Here is a 20265-nt window from a genome sequence, read left to right as displayed (position 1 = left end):
TTTCTCCACTGCTTCTTCCCTTGCTTAGCTGCTGCTGCCTTCTTAAAGCCAAAGCCATCCTGCCCCAGTGCTGCAGCCAGCTTGGACCATGTCCTTTTTTTTTTGTTACCACATCCCAACAGCATCCATAATAATATCCGGTAAAATTTGGTTAAATCAGGATCACCGCTCAGATGAAATCTTGTTTGTCAAGCATGGTCCCAAGTGAATATTTATAACTATAAAATAGTTATAACCATGAAAATAAGTTTATCATAGGAAATATGACACATTCACAGCTGGAGCAAACTGAACCAAACACTAGATGGCTGATGTAAGCCTCGGGATTCCTCTGAACAGCCATTACCACAGTTCAGAGCCTGTGCTGGTTACATAGGCAAGCCCATGGAACAAATGACAAATTAAAGAAGATTAATGATCAGTCTCAGCAAGATCATGGCTTTTGGTTCTCTCATTTATCCATACATGGCTCTTTGTTAAATCGTGAGTGATTTTTATTCACATGCGTCACTGCTTACAGATGTACCCATATGTGTACAAACTCACATTACAACTAAGGAAATGCAAAAAAAACCCCAGAAAAATCCCCACTACCCTGTGCAATGTTAAGGTTGAGAAGATGCAACCACGAGCAAGGCAAAAGCTGCTGTTCCAGCACAGCAAAGTCCACAAGCTTTGGCCACTGCACAGAGCCCCACCTGCCTCTCAGTTCTCACTGAGAACTTGGATTACATGGGATGAAAACCTATCTTTTAATGAAATTTCTCATTTTAATGAGAAAAAACAAGGCTATGACTAATGCTGCACACCCTAACTCTCTTTTTACCTCACAGCTTTTCACAGCATATTTTTTGGATTTAACTATGTTACATTTAGTATCCTCTACTCTTATATAGCCGGCATGGCTTTTCGTAGGAACCAGGTTGAATTATTTCACTCTCCTCCATGCTTGCAAGCTGAGCTCACCTACCAATAATAAATCTCCACAATTCAGGCTTTAGCAAGGCTTCCGTGACAGTCATCCATCCCATGGCATGGCAAATGGGATGATAACTCATGGGGTGGAGAGAGTGCTGGGGGAAAGGCTTTCCCTGGCTAATTGGAGGGCAGGACTCCAGGAAGATGCTGATGGCACTTTGGATGCTGATGTGCCTGCAATGCTGAGTGCTGACGCTTCCTGAGAGCACTTGTGCTTGTTGATTCATGTCACCCACACCTCACTTCATCTTCTCTTCAGCAAGAGGAAAAAGGGGAAAAAAGGTAATTGCTTGCGCTTATCAGCATGGGTGTTAAAGCATCCCCTTGCAGGCTCTCAAACTAACATGATGTTAAGAGGCATGGGGTGGGGAAGGCATCAATACCTGCCTTTTCTTCCCCTGCTACATGGGTGGCCATGTTCTCCAAAGCTATGGCAATGGGACAGCAGCTCTGCATGGGTGCCCACACCAGTCTCACTGAGGCTTCCCAAAGGCACAAGTGATTTGGGGTGCCTCAAGCATGGAGCCTCTACCTGTAGGGTTGGAAAAATGGAGGGCTGCTCCCTGAGGCCCCTTTAAAAAGCCTTGTCCTGGTGGCAAACCTTTGGCCCACAGGCCAGGAACTGGCAGCTCCTGGCAAGCAAACACTGACTGCATGCCTCAGCTGGGAAACACACTGGGGGGAGTGATAGAGCCCATCCCTGTATCTTTTTTCCTCCTATTCTTTTTGCTTTTGGGTTATCTATCAGCCCTGACACTTGAAGACCTGCCTGGCTGGGATGCTGCTGTGCCTCATCACAGTGGGCTGCTGGGATGACAGGAGCAGGATGGGCTCTGCCGGAGGTGCCAGCATGCTCGGAAAGAGTTTTGCACTCGATTACCTTCTGCTGAAATAGCCTGGCATTTTTGTTAAAACATATTTCTGCAAGCCTTGGAAAGAGTTTCGCACAGCCGTGCCCAAGGGAGCAGTCAGGAGTGCTAAACACAACCGTGGGAGTTTTGCCTTTTAATCCCCTGATGGCGAAGGGAAGGAGTGAGCAAGAGATTTGAATCTTCAAATCAAGAATGCACCCTGGCAGCAGCCCAGGCCTGCTGAGGCATGGCACAAGGCACATGGCACATGGCGCTCGCCAGGGATGGTACCATGGGCTATGTGAAGGCTGTTGCTGCCCAGTGCTCCTGCAGTCCCAGGTCCTGCCTAGCCCCGGCTTCAAGCAGTGGCTTACACGTGCTCCCAAGCACACATGATCCCCTCCGTGGGAGTGCCAGAGTTCAGCTCTAGCATCTTGTCCCTGCTTAATCCACTTAGAAGTTCACCTCTGGTTTCCCCTTGCCTCTCTGACTGGGATGTTTTGGAAAGCATCATCGAAAAGTCCAGTACAAGCATGGAAAGGGTGTCAGTGACTTCTTCCACTGCTTTTTAACCCTTACCAGAGTCCATGTTCAATTGTCTGAGCCTCCAGTTTTTATAGTAGCTGTGTGTGTATGTTTGTGTTTGTGTGTGTGTGCGTGTGTGTGTGTGTGTATGTGTGAAGGCACTCAAAAATCTCATGGATATGCCCCTCCTTTGAAAATCCATGCTGAGACCATGACTTGATGACTGTTGCCTTTCTCAAGCAGTTGTGGGTTGTCTCAGGAGACATGTCCTCCTTGTCTTTCCTACTCCCTGTGATCCCATCTGCTTTTCCAGAGCATTCTACAAGGTGGAGGGAAACACCTCGTGGAGAGCCAAGCAGTCTCATATCACCCATGCTGAGGGCGTGAGGTACATCTGTTGCTGTTGGGATTTGCCAGGCAGGAACTCTGTGCTGATTGGAGGTCAGTTCAGCATGGCAAGTCCTCAAACACTGTCAGGTTGTGCTCTTGGATGTACCTGAGCAGGATCCGTGCCCGCCTGTCAATGGTCTGAAGCAGGGGTATCAGGCCCTTGGCACCGCCCTGGCTCTCCCAGAGCTCCCGGTCCACACGCAGTGACTCCAGCAGCAGGCTCTGCAGTCTGCCTGATCGCAGCGTGGCCACTGCCGCCGCTGGAAAGCTGCAGAGGAGGAGCAGAGGAGACAACGAGGGAAGGGGTTACACAGGGAACTCTGGGCAGGTAGGAGGGAAGCAGCAGGGCACTTGAGCAAAGGTGCTTCAGGAACAAATGCATGCCCACCCAGAGGAACACAGGGTGAGGAACCTCCTGCTTAAAGCTCTGACCATGGTGAGCATGGAGGATAGCTCCATCAGAAACAGATCCAAACAAATTCCAAATCAAAAGGCCTATAGCATGCCAAAATGCCTCACAGGCAACGACGCAAGAAATGCTGAAATACCTGATTATTCATTATTTTTGTGCAGCTGCCAATTAAAGAGGGGAAATAGGCTTTGGAGCCTGCCGTCAGTCATCCAGAGCAGAATAAAGAGCTAGTTTCATGGCAGGGGCACATGGGACATTTTTGTGAGACTGCCCACCCACCCTGCTCTGGGTGGGAGGTGGCCCTGCTTCACAGGGGTGCCCAACCAGGGTGGCCAGGAGAGGCACGAAGGTGTGCACACAGGGCTGCTGGCCATCCCACACATGCCAGCTCAGCGCTTGCCCAGGACTTGCCTCCAGGAAGGTGCACATTCCTACCTGTCTATGCCTTGAAGGAGCCTGAAGTTGAGCTTCTCCTCAGGGTGCTGTGGCCTGCCCGCGTTGTCGATGAACACCAGGCGGGATGGAGCACTCCTCCGGACCTGCCAGCAGGATGGGAAGGAGAAGTTCACTTACTGCAGAGAGACACCAGTTTGTGGGTGTAGGCTGCTTTTTAATGCAGTGAGAAAGCCTGAGAGTATCTGGGAGACAGCAGATGCCCAAGTCCAGGTCTCCCCGTGCCTGGCACACCTCCTACCATGGACCCAGCATCACCATGGGACTTGTGTTCTCTTTGCTACCACCTCAGCCCTGCAAGTCCCTCCCAGCACCTCCCAGCTACCTTTATCTTAGCGCCAGAGTAGCCTCTGGAGAGGGGGACATACCAGGATGTGGACCAGGACCAGCTCTTCTGGGTTCCGGCACTTCTCATGGAGCATCTCCTCCATGCAGGGCTCAGAGGGATCAGGCTGAAACCCACAGCAGTAGCGGTCCAGGCGGTCATGAACCTGCAGGAGACGTTTGGGAACCTTAGCAGGGACATATGCCCGGGATGGGGAGGTCCTGATGTGAACTTTTCCTGCTCAGAGGAAAATAAAACATTTCTAGGTATTCTCAGCAGACTTGAAATGGGAAAAGATGGCATACACCAGTGAGAGAGTGAGAGGTGGGGAAGCACGAAGAAGCTTAGCTGGCTTGCAAAACTCCCTTGGCTTGAAGAAGGTGATGACAAAGGTGATGGTGACAGGCTTTCCTGATGGAGTTCAGATACATTCTGTGCCTGGTACCTCCACACTCCATATTTTCACAGAGTGAACGGGTTGTGTTTCCAGCTGAAACCAAGGGGAGATGTACATGGCCATGAATGTAAAAAAAAAAAAAACAAAACCAAAAGCAAGAAAAGCACCCAAGGAAACCTAGGGTTTGAATCCTCAGAAAGACAGTTTTTTCTGCGTCTTGGTGTTCTGGATGATGGTTTCATCTGGCTCCTGTGACATACACACTCTTTCATCCATCCCTATAGTAACCTGAGCAGCTCTCAATGGAAAGATGAATGGAAAAGTATCGGCAAGGGAAAAAGTGATCTGTGCGTTCACAGAGCATGCCTGATATTTAAGTTGGGCCACAGTGACTTGTTTTAGCTACGCTTCTGGTTAATTATTTGCAGGTGCTGCTAAGGCTTTGTGTTTTGAGCCTGTTAAACCTCCTGCTTCCCACCCCAATTCCCTGCAGAAACCCCACTGCTCCTTGGCAACTTCCAGTGTTGCAACCACACCCTCAGAGGAATGAAGGACTTTTAAAAGACATAAATCTCTGTCAGACCTGTTTTCAGTAACTCTGCCTTGGTATTCACGAAGCTTCCTCAGCTTTGTCAGAAGCAGCTGGCACAGCCTCTGTGGTGGTTTGTGGGGCAGACATGGTCTCGTTGCCTATCAACAGTCCTCCCCACGGCTGCATATTGCCACAGCCGTATAGGGGAGCTGGTTCACCACCTCCAGCTCCAGAGGCCTGTTTGCATACACTCCTTTAAATATAAACCAGAAATATATAAATATGTAGAAAATAAATATATCTTCTGGTTGAAGCATTAAAATGTTTGACTCGCTCACTTGGTGTTGCTGGTGCCAACCCAGGAGGCAGGGCTCAGGGTGCAATGAGGCTCCTGGAGCCACCAGGAGGGCTGCAGTAAGGTAAGACCCAAGAGGTCTCAGGTAAGCCTGGAGTGATCTATGAGTGATGACTAGACAGAAGCCAAGTGACCCACAGTGGCCGCCTATTCCCTTCACCCTGCTAATTAGCACAACTTGTCAGTTACAGGCTGTGCTTTGAGGGAGTTCAGCCTGAACCCAAATACTGACCAAGCACTGGAGAAGATGCTGCAGGAAACACAAATTGTGATTTCTGTGGCCATTATATTTGTAAGCCTTTGCAAAGCAGGATTAGTCCCACGCTGGAGCCCCTTAACAAACCCTTCTGTTTTCTGAGGTTTAATGAAACACTTGGGTCAGCATTTCTCCATTGAGAGGCACTCCAGTTAAAAGTGTGTGAGCATTTTGACACAAAACTCATTGAAATGGAAGAAAATATTACATTTCCTCCACACACATCCTATGTCTGCCTACTGGAAAGCTCAGCACACCGGTTTCTCTCACCTGCTGTGTTGTCTTCCAGGCTACACAGAAGGTGAAGACAGCCTGAGATGATTTACAGATACATTAAAGGTGCTCAGAGCTCTACTCACCCGCCCACAAGCACCTATGAAACCAGAGTGGATTGGTGCTGGACATGCAGAGATGTGAGGTGGAGGCGGACCTGGTGAACAAATGGAGCCCCAGGAGAGGGACCAGATGGTTGTGGAGATGCTGAGATTGCCACTGACACGCTGACAAACCCTCTTTCCCCCTGACCCTCTCCTGATTGTTTATATTAATTTCTTCTTGCCAGAGCCTAAATGGCTCTAATGCATAAGATCAAAATAGGTCTTATTGCTAGAACACAAGTACACGAGCCACACTTACTCCTGTCCAAGCTCAAACCCCATGAGAAGCTCACCTTCAGCCCCTCTTTGGTCCTATGGCTACCCCAGGGCATCCCCTTGGGTCCAGTAGGTCTTTCTAGTCATGATTCAACCTGGGATGGTTTCCTCTACGGAAAATTTCCTTGCTTTTCCCCAGTCCAGAAGGGGGTGCTCCAGGGAAGGGATGTGGCTGCAGGGCTTCAGAGGTGATTTGGTTTGGGCCCTCTTTAAAGTGCAGGACAAAGCCATCAGCAACTTTGCCATTTCCACCAGGCTCAGCATTTTGCCCTCAGTAAAATTCTGCATGTAGAGGGAGGTTCCCTTACGGCAAACACCAAGAGAAATCAACAGAGAAGAAGCCCAATTTTAAGGGTAATTGAGGAAAACTACCAAGATTCTCATGCCAATGTACAATAGGTCTCAAATCTCACAGCCTCTCTGTCCCCAGCAAGGGCTGAGAGAGGCTAAAGCCATTTCTGAACGACACTATTTCACTTCTACAATATCCTGCAGACTCTTTACCTTTACATGACTTTTTGCATGGGAGAATCCCATTGGAATTATTGAGGAAAGCCTTGGATTTATCACTGCGCTGCTCCAGCCCTCCAAGGAAAACTCTCCTTAGAACCACATACTTTCTCCTGGAGACTCAGCCTTTCCACTGCACTCAGCAGCATTTTGGCCTGGGGAAGGGAAGGAGGTTGGTTAATCTTCTCATTTCTCTGGCTGTTTCAGCTAAAATATTTCCAAGCCCAGTCAGGACTGCTCTGCCTCTGCCAGTCCTAGTTCAAGGTTATAAAGATTAATGGTCAGGATTTGAGAAAAAAAAAAAAACAAACCAGCAACAAGAACAAAAAGAGAGAGAAAAATGAGAACACATTTAGTGTTTGTTTTTTCTTTCTTCACTTCTTTCTTTTTTTTATTTTAATACTTGACCTTTCAGGCAGTTTCCCCTTATCTGATAACCAAAGCTCCAGCCCCAAGGTGCCTAAACGGGCCTTTTTTTTCCATAGAAATCACTTTTGCCTCCTTACAGCTGCCCTCCAAGAACTGATAACTCTCTGGGACGCTGTTGTAATCCCTTGTAGCAGCAGGGTATGATTTTCCAGATGGGAGATTAAGTGCTACTAATGCAGAGGAGGAGGAAATCAGTGCTGTTCAAAGGGGCAGGGCTCCTCATTTCCAGTGTCAGCAGTGCATCCCTGGAGTTGGATCTGATGGGGCTGAGGCAGAAAATGCTGCTGGTCCCTAGGGATGCCCCAAGCCACTGCTGGCATCTGCACAAAGCAAAGCCACAATGGCAGAAAGCTCACCCATGTAAGAGTGGACTCACCACATCCTAAACCTGCCTGTGTTTCCCCTGCAAGTCCCAAGCACGGACCATACTCAGGCCAAAGTGCTTCTGCACAAAGCTCTGCTGCTCAGCCTTAGCTGATGAGTGAAAATACATCCCAAGAGACACCACAGCCTATGTGACCCCGCAGAGGAGAAGGAGTCCATGGCCAGACAATAAAGACTCAGATGCAGGGGGACCCAGGTGGCACAGCTGGTGGGACAGGTGGTCTCCATCACTGCAGCCCTACCTGGAGAAGAAAGTCAAAGAGGGCCAGGCGGCTCCACTCGCCGTGTGGGATTCTGGAGCAGGGGGCATCCCCAGCCACCAGCGTCAGTCTGTGGGGCTGCAGCATATCCTGATACTGCAGCCACCCCAAGGCACAGGAGTTCTGGTCGTTGTTGGCATCCTCCAGGTGCTGGAGGTCAGGAGCCCACCAGATGATGGGGCGCAGGGAGCCGTCGGTGTAGCTGTAGGGCAGGAGGTGGCTGGTGAAGCGCCGGGCCACAGCGGGCAGGCTGCGGTTCAGCCCCAGCACCCTGTCCAGGTGGAAGGCCAGCACCTCATAGAGGTCCCCGGGGCGCTTGATGAGCCCACAGCGCCCATCCTGGCAGTCCCTCTCTGGGCTGGCTGGCAAGACATTCCCTTTGGCATCTCCCACGAGCTGCAGCCCCACTCGCATGACTTGCCCATGGGCAGGTATGCGGGTCTTGGAGACCACCTGCCCACTGGCCAGCAGCTGCATCTTCTGGAGGTCATCCTCAGAGAGCCACAGGGGAGTTTCCCTCTCCACACCCCGGCGCCGCCTCCTGCCCCGGCCAGGGGGCTGGTCCCGCCGTGAGCGAGTGAGGGGTACAGGGAGCCTTTCTCTGCGGGCTTGTCCTCCAGATAGCGGGTCAGCCACCTCCCATGGGGGACCTGGGGGGGACGAGGCTGGCAGTGGGAGTGGGGAGTGGTCCGGTGGTGGGGGCAGGTGGATGAGTGCCAGCAGGGCCAGGGCCAGCAGCACCCCGACGGCTGCTGGGGCTGAGAGCTTCATCCCCAACCTTCGCCATGGTCGCTGGGCCTGCAGGGAGAGAAAGGTAGAGTGGTACTGGAGTGTTAGTCCAGGAGAGTCCTCAATAGCGTTTGCTTTGGAGAAGCAGCCTCTCTACTTGTGTTGATCCCTGGGAAAGGTGTTCCCCAAGCACTCACTGCCTTCATGGCACTGTAGCAGGAGGGGTATGGCTGGTGCCATGATTTGTGCCAGAAATTATCTGCAGTTAGAGCAAAGGCTGACCCACCACAGAGGGTGCATGTCTGCAGTGCTGATGTACAGGATCTCTTTATGGGCAATGAATTCTTCATGGCCAAATATTTTGCTTTAAAGACTGAAGAAATGGGAAAAAAAAAAAAAAAAAAAAAAAAAAAAAAGACCAAACCAGAGCAAATTCCTGTCTGGATATAAACAATTTCCAGTTCCTAAGAGGTTTTTATCCTTCAGACCTTACTCTGGGCACGCTCACTGATTCATATCCTGGTCGCACACTGAACCCATAACTCAGATCCCCACACCCTTGTTTGTAGGACATCTCAATGCATGCTGAGACAAGGCCTTTGAAGCTCTGCCCATCACTGTGTCCAGCAAAAGCAAGGCAGCTCCAAGTGTCAGCTGGGACCTGTGACTGCCTATGTTTTAAAAACAGGTGTGAAATGCTGGAGGGCTGAAGCACCTGTTGTATGGAGACAAGTTGAGAGAGCTGATGTTGTTCAGCCTGGAGAAGAAAAGGCTCTGAGGACACCTTATAGCACTTTCCTGAACCTAAAGGTGGCTACAAGAGAGCTGGGGAGGGACTTTTTATGAGAGTGTGGAGTGATAGAGCAAGGGGGAACGGCTTTAGACTGAGAGTAGGTTTAGATTAGATATTAGGAAAAAATTATATACATAGTGAGGTACTGGAACAGGTTGCCCAGAGAAGTTGTGGATGCCCCATCCCTGGCAGTGTTCACGGCCATGTTGGATGGAACTCAGAGAAACCTGGTCTAGTGGAAAGTGTCCTTACCTGTGACAGGAGGGTTAGAACTAAGTATTCTTAAGGTCCCTTCCAACTAAACCATTCTATGTGTCTGTGATATGATCCATGCTATATAGGAAACCTAAAGTCTTCTGATTCCCAGCACTAAGGAACTGCCTTTAGACAGGTACTAACAGCTTTTGAGGTATATATTTTTATACACACAGGCTTCTCTCCCCCCATTTTAGTCATACTTTCTACTTTGGAGCAACTTAAAAAATTATATAGGCTGGAAAGGCTGTTATAAGCAAACATTGTGCAAGTCTCCCCGCATTGCTAAGTTCATATCTCCCCTTTGGCCTAAAGCAATTCCATGCATGTGGTGCTGAGGCTGCCCTGAGCACAGCACATTCCCTTTTGGGATGAAGTGGAGGGCAGTGTTGGGGCGGCACTGGGAGATCCTCCAAGCCAGTCCTGGGCCGCACTGCACGCCTGCCTCGTTCACCGGGGTTTGGGCAGTCTAACGCATTTCTGGAGGCTGGAACCACAAAAAGCACATTGGCGCCGTTTCTCTGCTTTCAACAGGCATTTCCAAGCGGCTCAAACTCACATTGGAAGTCAAGGCGGTGGTCAAGTGGATACATTTTTTTGCAATTATTTATTTTGGAAGCACAAGTATATCCATGGCAGACACAGTGGGACAATGCAATGCCAAAGAAGGGGTAAGAGACTGTTTATAAGAGTAAAAGCTTGAAAAAAAAAAAGATCTAAAAAGCCAGGGAGGTGAGAGCCAGCAGCCAGAATGACTTCCAGAAAGCAGCTGGGCAAGCTGAAACAATTCCAGCCATGGGGCTTTTAGGACCGCAGGCTCCCACTGGCCACAGGGACCCACCCCCAGCACAGCTCCAGCCCCAAGAACAGGCAATCCCACTGCATGAGCCCCTTCATAAGGTGATCCAGCACTATCCCGACATCCATCAGGTTTTGTGCCCCCACAACGGCCAGGCTGCTTCAGACAGCCCCATGGTGAGGAGCCTTGCAAAGACACTGCATCAGCCAAGGTGGATGAGAGGAGCCACCAACTTGCTGGCCTCAACCACAGGAGTGTTCCTTTAACGTCTCCCTTTCAAGGACTGAGCAGATTTAATGAAGCTTACAAGAGCTATTGATGGTGCACTTGGAGTGATTCAGCTTTATAGCTCTCATTTAATTGCTTCTCTTCCAGAGATACAATGTAGTGCAGCAAAATATATCCACTGGGCTGAATTCTTTGTTCAAACACGGCTTCCACCAGTCTCTGCTGGGAGCCAGGGACTGTCTGGTACAAGGCCTTAGGACCTGCCAGGGGATCCCCTGTTTTATCTCTCCCTAGACCTAGTCCAGGGTGAGGGATGTTCTGTCCTAGATCACACGCAGGGTTATTCAGGGCTTGGCATTAACTGTCCCAGGCATCACACTGCATGGCTAAATCACTGCCTTAGGTGCCTTTCTGGGGAGGGAATGAGCATGAACACACCCAAGCGCCCCAAGGGGCAGCAGGACTTCTGTCAAGAGGCTGGTTGTGATCCAAATCCAAGTCTGGCATCCTGAGCAAGAGTTTGGAAGAGGTGGAATGTCTATATCGTAGTTTAACCCCAGTAAAATAACACTGTGGCATAAAAAGGGCAGATCCTGATATTCTGATATCTATACTCTTTTTGAGTCATCACTGTGAATGCCTCACAATCTGTCCCTCTGGCCTCAAAGTGTGCTGAATTAACTGCAATAACATCTATGTTATTAAACCCAAAGGACAGGATAAACTGTAAATTTCAGTATTCCCATCTGCATCCATCCACTGAGTCCCTTCTCAATCTGTGCTTCCCTGGGCAACTTTTCCCAGCATCTCCCCTGTCCTACCCCTCTGGGGAGACATTGCCCACCCTGCTCTCACCAAAATCCCCCATAACCCTCTTCTTCTGCATGGAGGGTTTTCATGGTGATTATTTTTGTCATGCAGCTGATAATAACCTTTTGGTTGCTTACACTGGCCCTGGGTATGCAAAAAGCCTGGCTCCCAAAAAATCCCAGTATCCTGGAGGGGTGCAGTGGGACCCATTTGCAGAACCTTCAAAATACTGCAGGAAAAATCCTTTTTAACCCACAGCTGGAGAACAGAGGATGCCAAACAGATGGCAACAATTGCCAGGTTTTTAATGTCAAGTCAGTTTACAGTCCAAGTGGTTAAGGAATCATTATTGTCCAAACTCACTTTGTCTTCCCTGTCAGTGAGCTCGGGTTTGGGCACCACAAGTTTGAGCTTCATCACTTTCCCACCCTACACTTGAAATCCTGGGCTGTGAAGCTGGGCAAGGGCCAGCACAGGCTCCCTTCCCCAGCGCCATTCAGGATTTCCCTGCCACATCAACAACAAAAAGAAACAAAAAAAGTGCAAGTATATTCTCTCTGTTACTTCTGACAGTTGATAGTGCAAATTTAATAACAATCTAGGTGATAAAACACTGCAGAAATGATACTGTATTTACAAGCCCTGGGAAAATACTGTTCCAAAGAGAGTTTCTCTGAGTCCATGCTGTAAAAAAATGCTGCAGTTTAAGCTATGGCTTCAATTCAGCCCAAAATGCAAACCATACGTACAGCTTTGCTTTGCCAGGCTGACATACTGACAGTACAGCACATCTTTGCCAGAAATTAGGTCCTTTTCCCAGCAGGCAAAACCCATAAAAAGGCTTAAGAGAGGTACTGCTTGTTCCAGGATGCCAATAAGTAAATAGTATATACTCTCACTCATCAGAGGGACATACAGCACAGTCCAGGCTCTGAAGGCACAGTGGAGAGCTGTGCAGCTTTGATGCTTGGAGATAAAACTTTCTAAGTGTGGTTGCAGGAGGGAGGGCTATCCTTGACATTGTATTCCCAGGATGGTTGAACCTTGGCAGAATTTGAAGCAGAGAAGCCTGTTTTCAATTTCTTTTCAAAATGCATCAAATTGGCTTTGCCAAGCTTGAAAGAAAAGAAAAACAACCCCCAAACTTCATTATCCAAGAATGTAAGAAACAGCCCTGAGACAAGAGAGATGCCACGGAAATATGTGGCCGTTGAAAACGGAATCAATCCCTGCTTTCCTCTAGCATTTAAAGGAGTGTTCCTGCCCTGTGCACTGGCACTGCCAGACCCCTCCAGCAGTAAATGCCACTGTCCCAAAGAGGTTCCCAAGGAAGCACATGGCTCAGCCATAGCCGTGTCCTTCTTGGCTACTGGCCTGCCCTAGGCTCCCAAGCTCAGAGGACTTTGCCAAAGGCAACCTGCTAATGAGCAGGTTAAAAGCAGGTATGTGCATTTACCTGGACACACACTGAGTGGGGTGTACTTTGCATAGGGGGTGCAATGCTAAGAGCTGTGCTTACCCTCACCCTCCCAGCACCGTGCTCGCTGTCCGCCCAATGAACCGCAAAACCGCCTGGGCAGCAGGAGATGCAGCCTGCCGTGACCAATTTTAACAAAGACTGCTTGAAAACAAGTGGGAAACCTCCTTTGGCTGCCCCCCACCTCTGGGAACGTCTCCAGAGCCTTGCACCCACACATGGTGCTTGCAGAAGCTCCTGGTATTTTGGGGAGATTAAGCATGTCAATCTGATCTGGGAAGTGAACAGCCTCTTCCTTTTTGTGTTGTGAAGGAGGTTTTTTGGTTAAGGGCACGGCATATGGCACATGGGCTAAGCTCACTCCTGGGGACCCATAACAGTGCTGAGGACACAGAAGAAGACAAAACCCCTCCATCCCCAGAATGACTCCAGGCAAATCTGAGCAGAAGAAAATCCTTGGCAGCATCCATCGCTCATCATTCAAGTGCCTTCCTATATTATCCTGCTCAGAGAAGATGGATGGCTCTCAGAGTGGGAAGTTGCTGAAGACATCTATTAAATGATGATTGCCAGTCCCCAAGGTAGCTCTGGCTGTGCACCCAGCACAAAGATACAGCTCTGGATGCCACCACCACCCACCAGCACCTCCATCGCCATGGGGCACAAAGAACAGACAGCCCTTCACCTGGCCTCACAATCCATCAAAGTGGCTGTAATTCCTAGCAGACCTGCACCAGCTCTGTGTCTGGGGTTGTTTCCACCAGGGATGCAGGGTTTTTTCCTCCAAAATGCCCTTCAAGTGTGAAGGATCATGACCCCACTGCATTTCAGCACCTTGTGAAGGCCACCGTGCACGGTGTCAAGGCAGGGATGTGGCAGGCAGGCCATCCTGTCTAAAGTGCTCCTGCAAACACAGTTCCACACATTGCTCCTCACAAGTGGCTTGGGAAGCTCAATTCAGGCACTGAGGAAGTGGGAAGGGGGACTGTGATCCCACAAACCCTATGAGAGGGAGTCAAAACTAGTGCTGGGTCAGCTGAGGCTGGGGAGATGGAAATGTGGCACATCACCACATGGTGCTGGGTCCTTCCCTGCAGAGTCAGCAAAGTCTTCATAGCTGGCACACAAACCTTCCCACCAGCATGTCCAAAACCAAACCAGAGAATGACCAAGTTAAATTGCCTGGGACGAACTTTAAAACACACTGTACTTTGCTAAATTTTGGGCAGTCTGCAAAATTTCTGCCTCCAGAGGATAATTTATAGCCTAACTGCAAGACAAGCGTGCTTTGCACTAACAAAGGGCAACATTTCGGCAGCAATATAAGGGGATGAGCAGTGTTGGTACCATTTGGTCTGAGCACTGACTTTAGAGGGATGGTTCCAACATGCTGCCTTTAACTTGTCAAATAATGTTGCCTTAACAGTTCTTCCCAGTTACCACTACAGCCTTGGAGTAGCAAATTATAAAAACCTTGAAACCCTCAAGTTCCACAGCCTCTGGCACGTCTTTGGCTCCAGGCTCTGCATCAGCCCTTGAGCTTTTTGCTTCCCAGGGGTGAGAGGTCCTATCTCTTGCTCTAAGCCCCCCACCCAGACTGACTATTTCTGTTTTTTGGAAGCCCTTTACCCTGGACGTGCTTCTCTGCACAACCATAGGCTGAGCACAGTCCCCTCTCACATACCCCATCATCCAAAGGACCATTTTAAACAAAATCTTCAGCCAGTGCTGCAAACTGCTCTGCATAATGGAAAATTCCAGCATTTGTATGTAACAGTGCCATTATTATTGCACTGACTGGTCACAGTTGAGTTACAGACTAAACAAGTACAGCAGAAACACAGGCTTGTAAACCCCCCACCCAGCAATAGCCTACAAGAGTGGCAAGGCTCCCAGCATCCCAAATGTCCTGTTCAACATCTCTGAAGAAGGAAGGGCAGGGGCAGGAGACAGAGGACACCAGGAAGGAAGTAGATGGCCAGCACCTGGGTGGAGGACACCCCACCACAGGGTGCAGCTGATGCAGTGAAGGTCAGGACTGCTGCTCTGGGGGTACCCCGAGAGGACACACATCTCATCCTGCAGCTGAGGTGGACTAAAGCCCTGCAGGGTGCCCACAGGAACTTGCTTTTCCTGTGATGACACCGTCCTTACTCCTAAATCATGTGATTTTCACTGAGCAAAAGGAAAGATTCATAATTCTCACTCCCCCTGTGTAAATCTCAGCTTGCAGGGAGTTAATACTCAGGGATGGACAGGGCACTTTTCATCACCATGCTATGTACAGTGCATCTTAGGACCCTCCAGTTTAATCCCAGAAATCAACACAAAGCACCACAAAAATAAACAGCCTCCAGGATGCCATACTTCTTTTGCTTAAAGTAAGCAAACTAAAAGCTTTCAGATGCCTCATTCTTCTGCTTAAGTTCCGACTCAGGGATTTTATAGCAGACTCTTGCACTTAGCTGTATCTTCTCCTTCTTGGAGACACATGTCCCAAGAGATTGATGGTCCTAAGAGATTGATGGTCTTTCAGGACACATCACCAAGATGCACAGGTCTGCTGCCACTACCTGTGCAAATATCTCCATTACTTTTCAAAAAAATGACATCAACCTGCACCCAAATCATCCAGGTCACTGAGGACCTGAAACAGCACTTCATGTTCGCAGGAGCCAACAAGGACCTGCACAGCCCTGAGCGCAAGACTGCCCTGCTTGTCTCACGGGACAAGAGAGGTCCTCCTCATCTTCCCTCATCTCCCTTCACTCTTTCCTCTAACCCTCACACCCATGTGTGAGTAGCACAACCTAGAAATCCTGGCAGAGACATCAGGGAGGGAGAGCAGTGGGTCTGGGTGACTACTGATTTCTCACTCCCCCACTGCCATGCAGGATCCCGACAGGTTTCCCTTTTCCCCCTCCCCTCTTCCCAGAGAGTAGTTTCCAATTGCTCTGTCATTTGCCTAGTATGAGGTAGTCGTCCCAGTTTCCTGGCCAGCCTGTTGCACTCAGCTCCATTAGTTTTTAGAGCAGCTTTCCCATCTGCCTGCTGAACCAGCACGAAGGGGGCCCCTTCCCTGGTGAAACAGATGTGGCTTGCCTTTGTGCAACATCTGCGCCTCATGCCCCGCTCATTTTGAACAGTCTTGCCTTTGTTTGTGAGGGCTTGTACACAGGATGCTTTGGAGGAGGGCAGCAGCCTGCAGTCCACAGGCTGGACTCCTTCCCTATAAGTTCCACATACAAACTGCCTCAAAACCCCTGGGTTTCTTCTGGTGAAGAAGAAAATGCTTTGCTTCTGCAATGTTCAGGAATCCTGCTCCTCAGCACTGCAGTTCCAGCCGCAGCCGGTAGCTCACACTGATGATTCCTATGGGACTCCCAAATCTGGAAATATAAGAGCTGGACTCTGGGAGCCGTGGACCCCCTTCCTCACAAGTCCCCTCACCCCAGTAGCTTCTCTTGCTGCACCTTTGGGCTGCTCACCAGCTCTGGCTTAGCAGCCCCAGAGGGGCTTTGGCTCCTCCACACATAACAGTGTCAAAGAGCAGAAGTGCTAGAAAGCCACATCTCTTTTGCAATGTATTCCGGGTTGTATGTAATATGGGGAGAAATACATTAAAATAAAATCAAGTTTTATTTCCTCTTGCTCTTGATGAGTTTACCAATCCTGCTGATGAGTACCTGGAAAGCTGCTAAAACTCTCTCACACATTTTTGGCACTCGGTCCAGTTTTATTTATTTTACTGGGAGTCGTGTTACTTCTGTATTTTGGAGAGGGGATGTTTTGATCCACTTATTTTCAGTTTTCATTTCTAACAAGTGGACCAGCATCAGGAAACAGGAATGCTTGCTTGGTGCCCAGCGAGAGCTTGCAAAACCCACTCTGGGGTGTTGGCAAGGGGCTGCACTGGATTCCCTTGTTGGGGTTTCAGTGGATGTTGCCTAAGTCAGACACTTGAGTTTCCCTGAGCTGGCTGTCAGGGGTTTTTCCCTTCCTGGAGAGCAGGAAAGTGCATTCGTAGGATTCCAGAGGGGAGGGAGGAGGAGGAGGACAGCAGGGTCTTTCAGCCCTGTGGGCTTTCTTCAAAACAGAATTGTTCATACCAGCCCTGGTGTCAGTTGCAGAAAGGCAACCCCATTTTCCTCCATTTAAGCCACCACATCTTGAAGAGAAAAAGAGGGGAAGAAAGCTGCTTGCCACTTGGCTCTGAGTGCTGCCTGTGTCCCACAGACCTGTCCTGGGTAAAACCTGCTGGCAGCTGCCCCCCAGCCGCCTTCTTTTCCCAGCAAATCCCGTGGGGTGAGCGAGCAGAGCAAACATGGTAAAAGCACTGGTGCGGCCAGGCTCACAGAAAAGGGGCTTTTCCTCCAGGGCAAGACGAATAGCTGCAGACAGACTGGAGTTATGAGCATTGGAAATAGAAGGGGTAATTGAGGCATTTGGCATCTATGCCGGAGGATTAATACAGTGTAATCAGCCCCTTGTATTTAGACTGCCTCATACTAGGCAAATGACAGAGCAATTGGAAACTACTCTCCGGCAGATTTTGAAACCAGAAGAAAGAAGATGTTTCTGTAATGCAGTCATCTCCCAGCACTCACTGCAGCAGCAGGTCGGGCATGTACGGCGGCCAGATCCAACAAGCAGCCGACTGCAAGCATGCTCTCCATACTAACACATGGGAAGCTCACAGCTGGCATCCCTCTGGCTTTCTACAAGGGGTCACCCTCCTGGTGATTGTGAAAGAAGTCAAAAATCATCTTGAGCATTTTGCTTGGGGTTTTGCTACAAATGAAGGAACAAGACAATTAGCTTAGGGCACAGCCTGGATTTTATTCCTCATGACTGTCACTGCCCTGCCTACAGGTGCCCAGAGCAAACGCAGATTACAGACAAAATCAAAGCAATCAATGCAGGAGCTCAAGAGGGAGAAAGGACTGCAGAAGGAGACCTTCCCTTGCCAAGGCAAAATGAAAATCCTGGCAAAAAGTGAATACCCCATTCTCACATGGGGGACCACACAAGGTACCTGGCACAGGCTATGCTCACTTTGAAAGGCTTCATAGTGAAGGCTTGTACAGGAAAGTGTTACTGCAGACAAAAGGCTGGTGTGGGGAGAGCTGCCTTGCTTTTCCCTTTGACAGGGAGAAGTTATCTCCAACCCCAAAATGGATGACACAAGCCCCAGCTTTGTCTATTTTTCCTGCTCCTGAAGTTCATTAATTAAGAAACTCAAAACAGCCTATGCAAACTGTAGGATGGACAGTATAAAGCATGAGACCACTGTCCCCCACACACAAACACTCTCACACAGTCTAGTGAAGTCTGGCACAGCCTCACTGCTCTGAGATGCTCTGAGATATCAGCACATTCTCAAGGACATAAAAACATTTCAGCAACACAAATGACCTGTTTCTGGCAGCAGCACCAGGCACCTCCTCAGCTCATCCATCACACAGGTTTGCAACCCTGCCCAACATGAGCTTTGCAAGTGCTGAGGTGGCAAAGCAGAAAGAGAGCCCCCCACCCCAGTGCAAACCCCCCAACATGACACCCCGGCTGTCCCCTAGTGTGACAGTGGTAAGAGGGAGAGGGGGGCCCATCTTAGCTCAGCTGGTGCGTGCTTGCTCTGATGGGTCTGGAAAGTGGTTGCTGAGGGATGTTCCAAACTGGAGCACTAAAACTAGATGACATGAAACACCACCCTAAGGTTTGGAATGCGCTACAGATGTGGATAAATCTTCTAATGCCGGGGAAATACAGCATTTCTTGGGAGGGACATGAAGTTTTCCCTTGGCAAACCGGCCACTTTTGTAGCTTTTTGATGAAAGCAGTGTGCTTTCTGGGGACCAAACGGAAAGCACAGAGGGGCTCTTTGTAATCTCTGAGTCTTTCTGCACTGCACTGCCTTCACCCCATGCTCTTTGCCTGCCTGAAGCAGTGCCACCTGGGCACTTAAAAGAGGTGCGTTTCGTCTGAGGAAGCATAAGCACCTCCCTGGCTGACAGCAGTGCCTTCAACCACAGCAACCCCAGGCGCTGCCTTTACGGGCATCCTTACAATCTGCTTGGTCCATCCCTAATACTTTTAACGACAGATACATGCTGGAGTGGTTCCCTGCCTCGCTTGCCTCACCATGCTCCAACACTCCAAGTGGTCCTGCTCGCCTTGCCCCCACGAGAGAGACAGCCAGGATATGCCGTTGCACCTCATCCCATGGGGTTGGTGTCCCTTGAACAGACCCAGCATTGCTTCCCACTACCAGCAAGGAAACCCCCAAATCCTACCATGTCTCGCAGCACGAGCCGACGCGCTCCTCCTCATGTGCTTCACTGCCTGCGGGCAACACAGCGCAAGGTCACCTCCTGAGCCGGGTGCCGTCCGCCTATGGCACTTCCATACAACACCAGGAATCAATACAGAATACAAAAATTTTTAAAATAGCAATAAAAAAAAAAATCTGCAGCAACTAATCAGCCCGCTTCCTCTCCGCAAGCCATTAATCACGGACGGGGGCTGTCACCCAGGGGTGCCCCTCCGGGATCTCTGCAATCCCTGCTCCCGACTCCGCGTTGAAGGGGGCTCCCTGGGACCTGTCACGACACGCCAGCGCGTGCCTCTGGTTCCCCCTGGGTGGAAGGACACCCTTCAAACTTCAGCTGTGAGTTTTCAAACTCTGCCTCATCCCAGACCCACCTCCCTGTGGGGAGGGGAGTGGAGAGGCTGGGAAGGGGGGAACAAGCATTTGAAGAGTCTCTTTTTCACAATAAAAGCCCTTCTTGCTGCTTTTTTTCTTCCTTTTTTTTTTTTCTTTTTTAACACCGAGAGAAAATTTGAGCCAGGAGGCACAGGTAAAGCAGGAGATGAAGACACGTGCTCCTCCCAAACCCATTTGTTCTCAGTGACCTTGATGCCAGACAAGCAGAGGGACTGGTAGAGCCCCAGGGACCATGTTGACACCAGAGCCAGATGGCAAACCAGAGGTCTGCTCCCAGGTGCCTGAGAAAATGCCTTTTGCAGGTTTTTATTAATATTGCTTTGCCTTTCAGTAACAGCCCAGCAAAGAGCTGTGCTACATCAGTATCTGAAGCTGATGCAGCTCTGGGAGGAGATTTCTGCCTAAAAGTCAGGTAGGAATGTGTTAAAACCATTTTTAGGGTGCTCAAGTAGCTGTTTTGCTGGGGCACACAGTGTCTGCAGGCAGCCAGGAGAGGGGTGACCCAGGAGGTCCAGAGGAAGAAGACCCTCACACCCACCAGCACCATGTGTCAGGACTGCGGCACAGTGAGCCCTGCAGTGCCCAGCCAATGCAGCTCCTCCTTTGGCACCTGGGTGTAGGGTGCACCCTAAATGTCATTTCCTCAAGCCTCTGGGAGAAGAGGGTCTGAAGGCATGGCTTTGGAAACAGTGTGTTTCACCAACACTCCATGGCCAAGCAGGGTACACAGGCAGCTGCCA

General features: G+C 49.8%; 1 protein-coding gene across 1 annotated transcript; it reads right to left on the bottom strand.

Moving 5' to 3' along the window:
- Nucleotides 1-470: 470 nt before the first annotated feature.
- Nucleotides 471-19521, bottom strand: GASK1A (golgi associated kinase 1A). Its single transcript, XM_064672009.1, has 5 exons — nucleotides 19095-19521; nucleotides 7693-8508; nucleotides 3978-4100; nucleotides 3592-3695; nucleotides 471-3012 (listed from the first exon to the last, which is right to left on the bottom strand). Exons 1-5 carry the CDS (start codon nucleotides 19095-19097, stop codon nucleotides 2802-2804), a joined length of 1257 nt encoding a protein of 418 aa, XP_064528079.1. The 5' UTR covers nucleotides 19098-19521; the 3' UTR covers nucleotides 471-2801.
- Nucleotides 19522-20265: the final 744 nt, after the last annotated feature.

The sequence above is a fragment of the Pseudopipra pipra genome, chromosome 1 (genome assembly GCF_036250125.1).
Source record: "Pseudopipra pipra isolate bDixPip1 chromosome 1, bDixPip1.hap1, whole genome shotgun sequence".
NCBI classification, from domain to species: domain Eukaryota; kingdom Metazoa; phylum Chordata; class Aves; order Passeriformes; family Pipridae; genus Pseudopipra; species Pseudopipra pipra.
This window is presented reverse-complemented; position numbering and strand designations above follow the sequence as displayed.

Excerpts from the sequence above, each read along its gene's own strand:
- GASK1A (XM_064672009.1), bottom strand. Across the intron at positions 4,101-7,692 it reads TCTTTGACTTTCTTCTCCAG|GTTCATGACCGCCTGGACCG; the intron begins GTAGGGCTGCAG and ends CGTCTCCTGCAG. Across the intron at positions 3,696-3,977 it reads TGGTCCTGGTCCACATCCTG|GTCCGGAGGAGTGCTCCATC; the intron begins GTATGTCCCCCT and ends TCCTGCTGGCAG.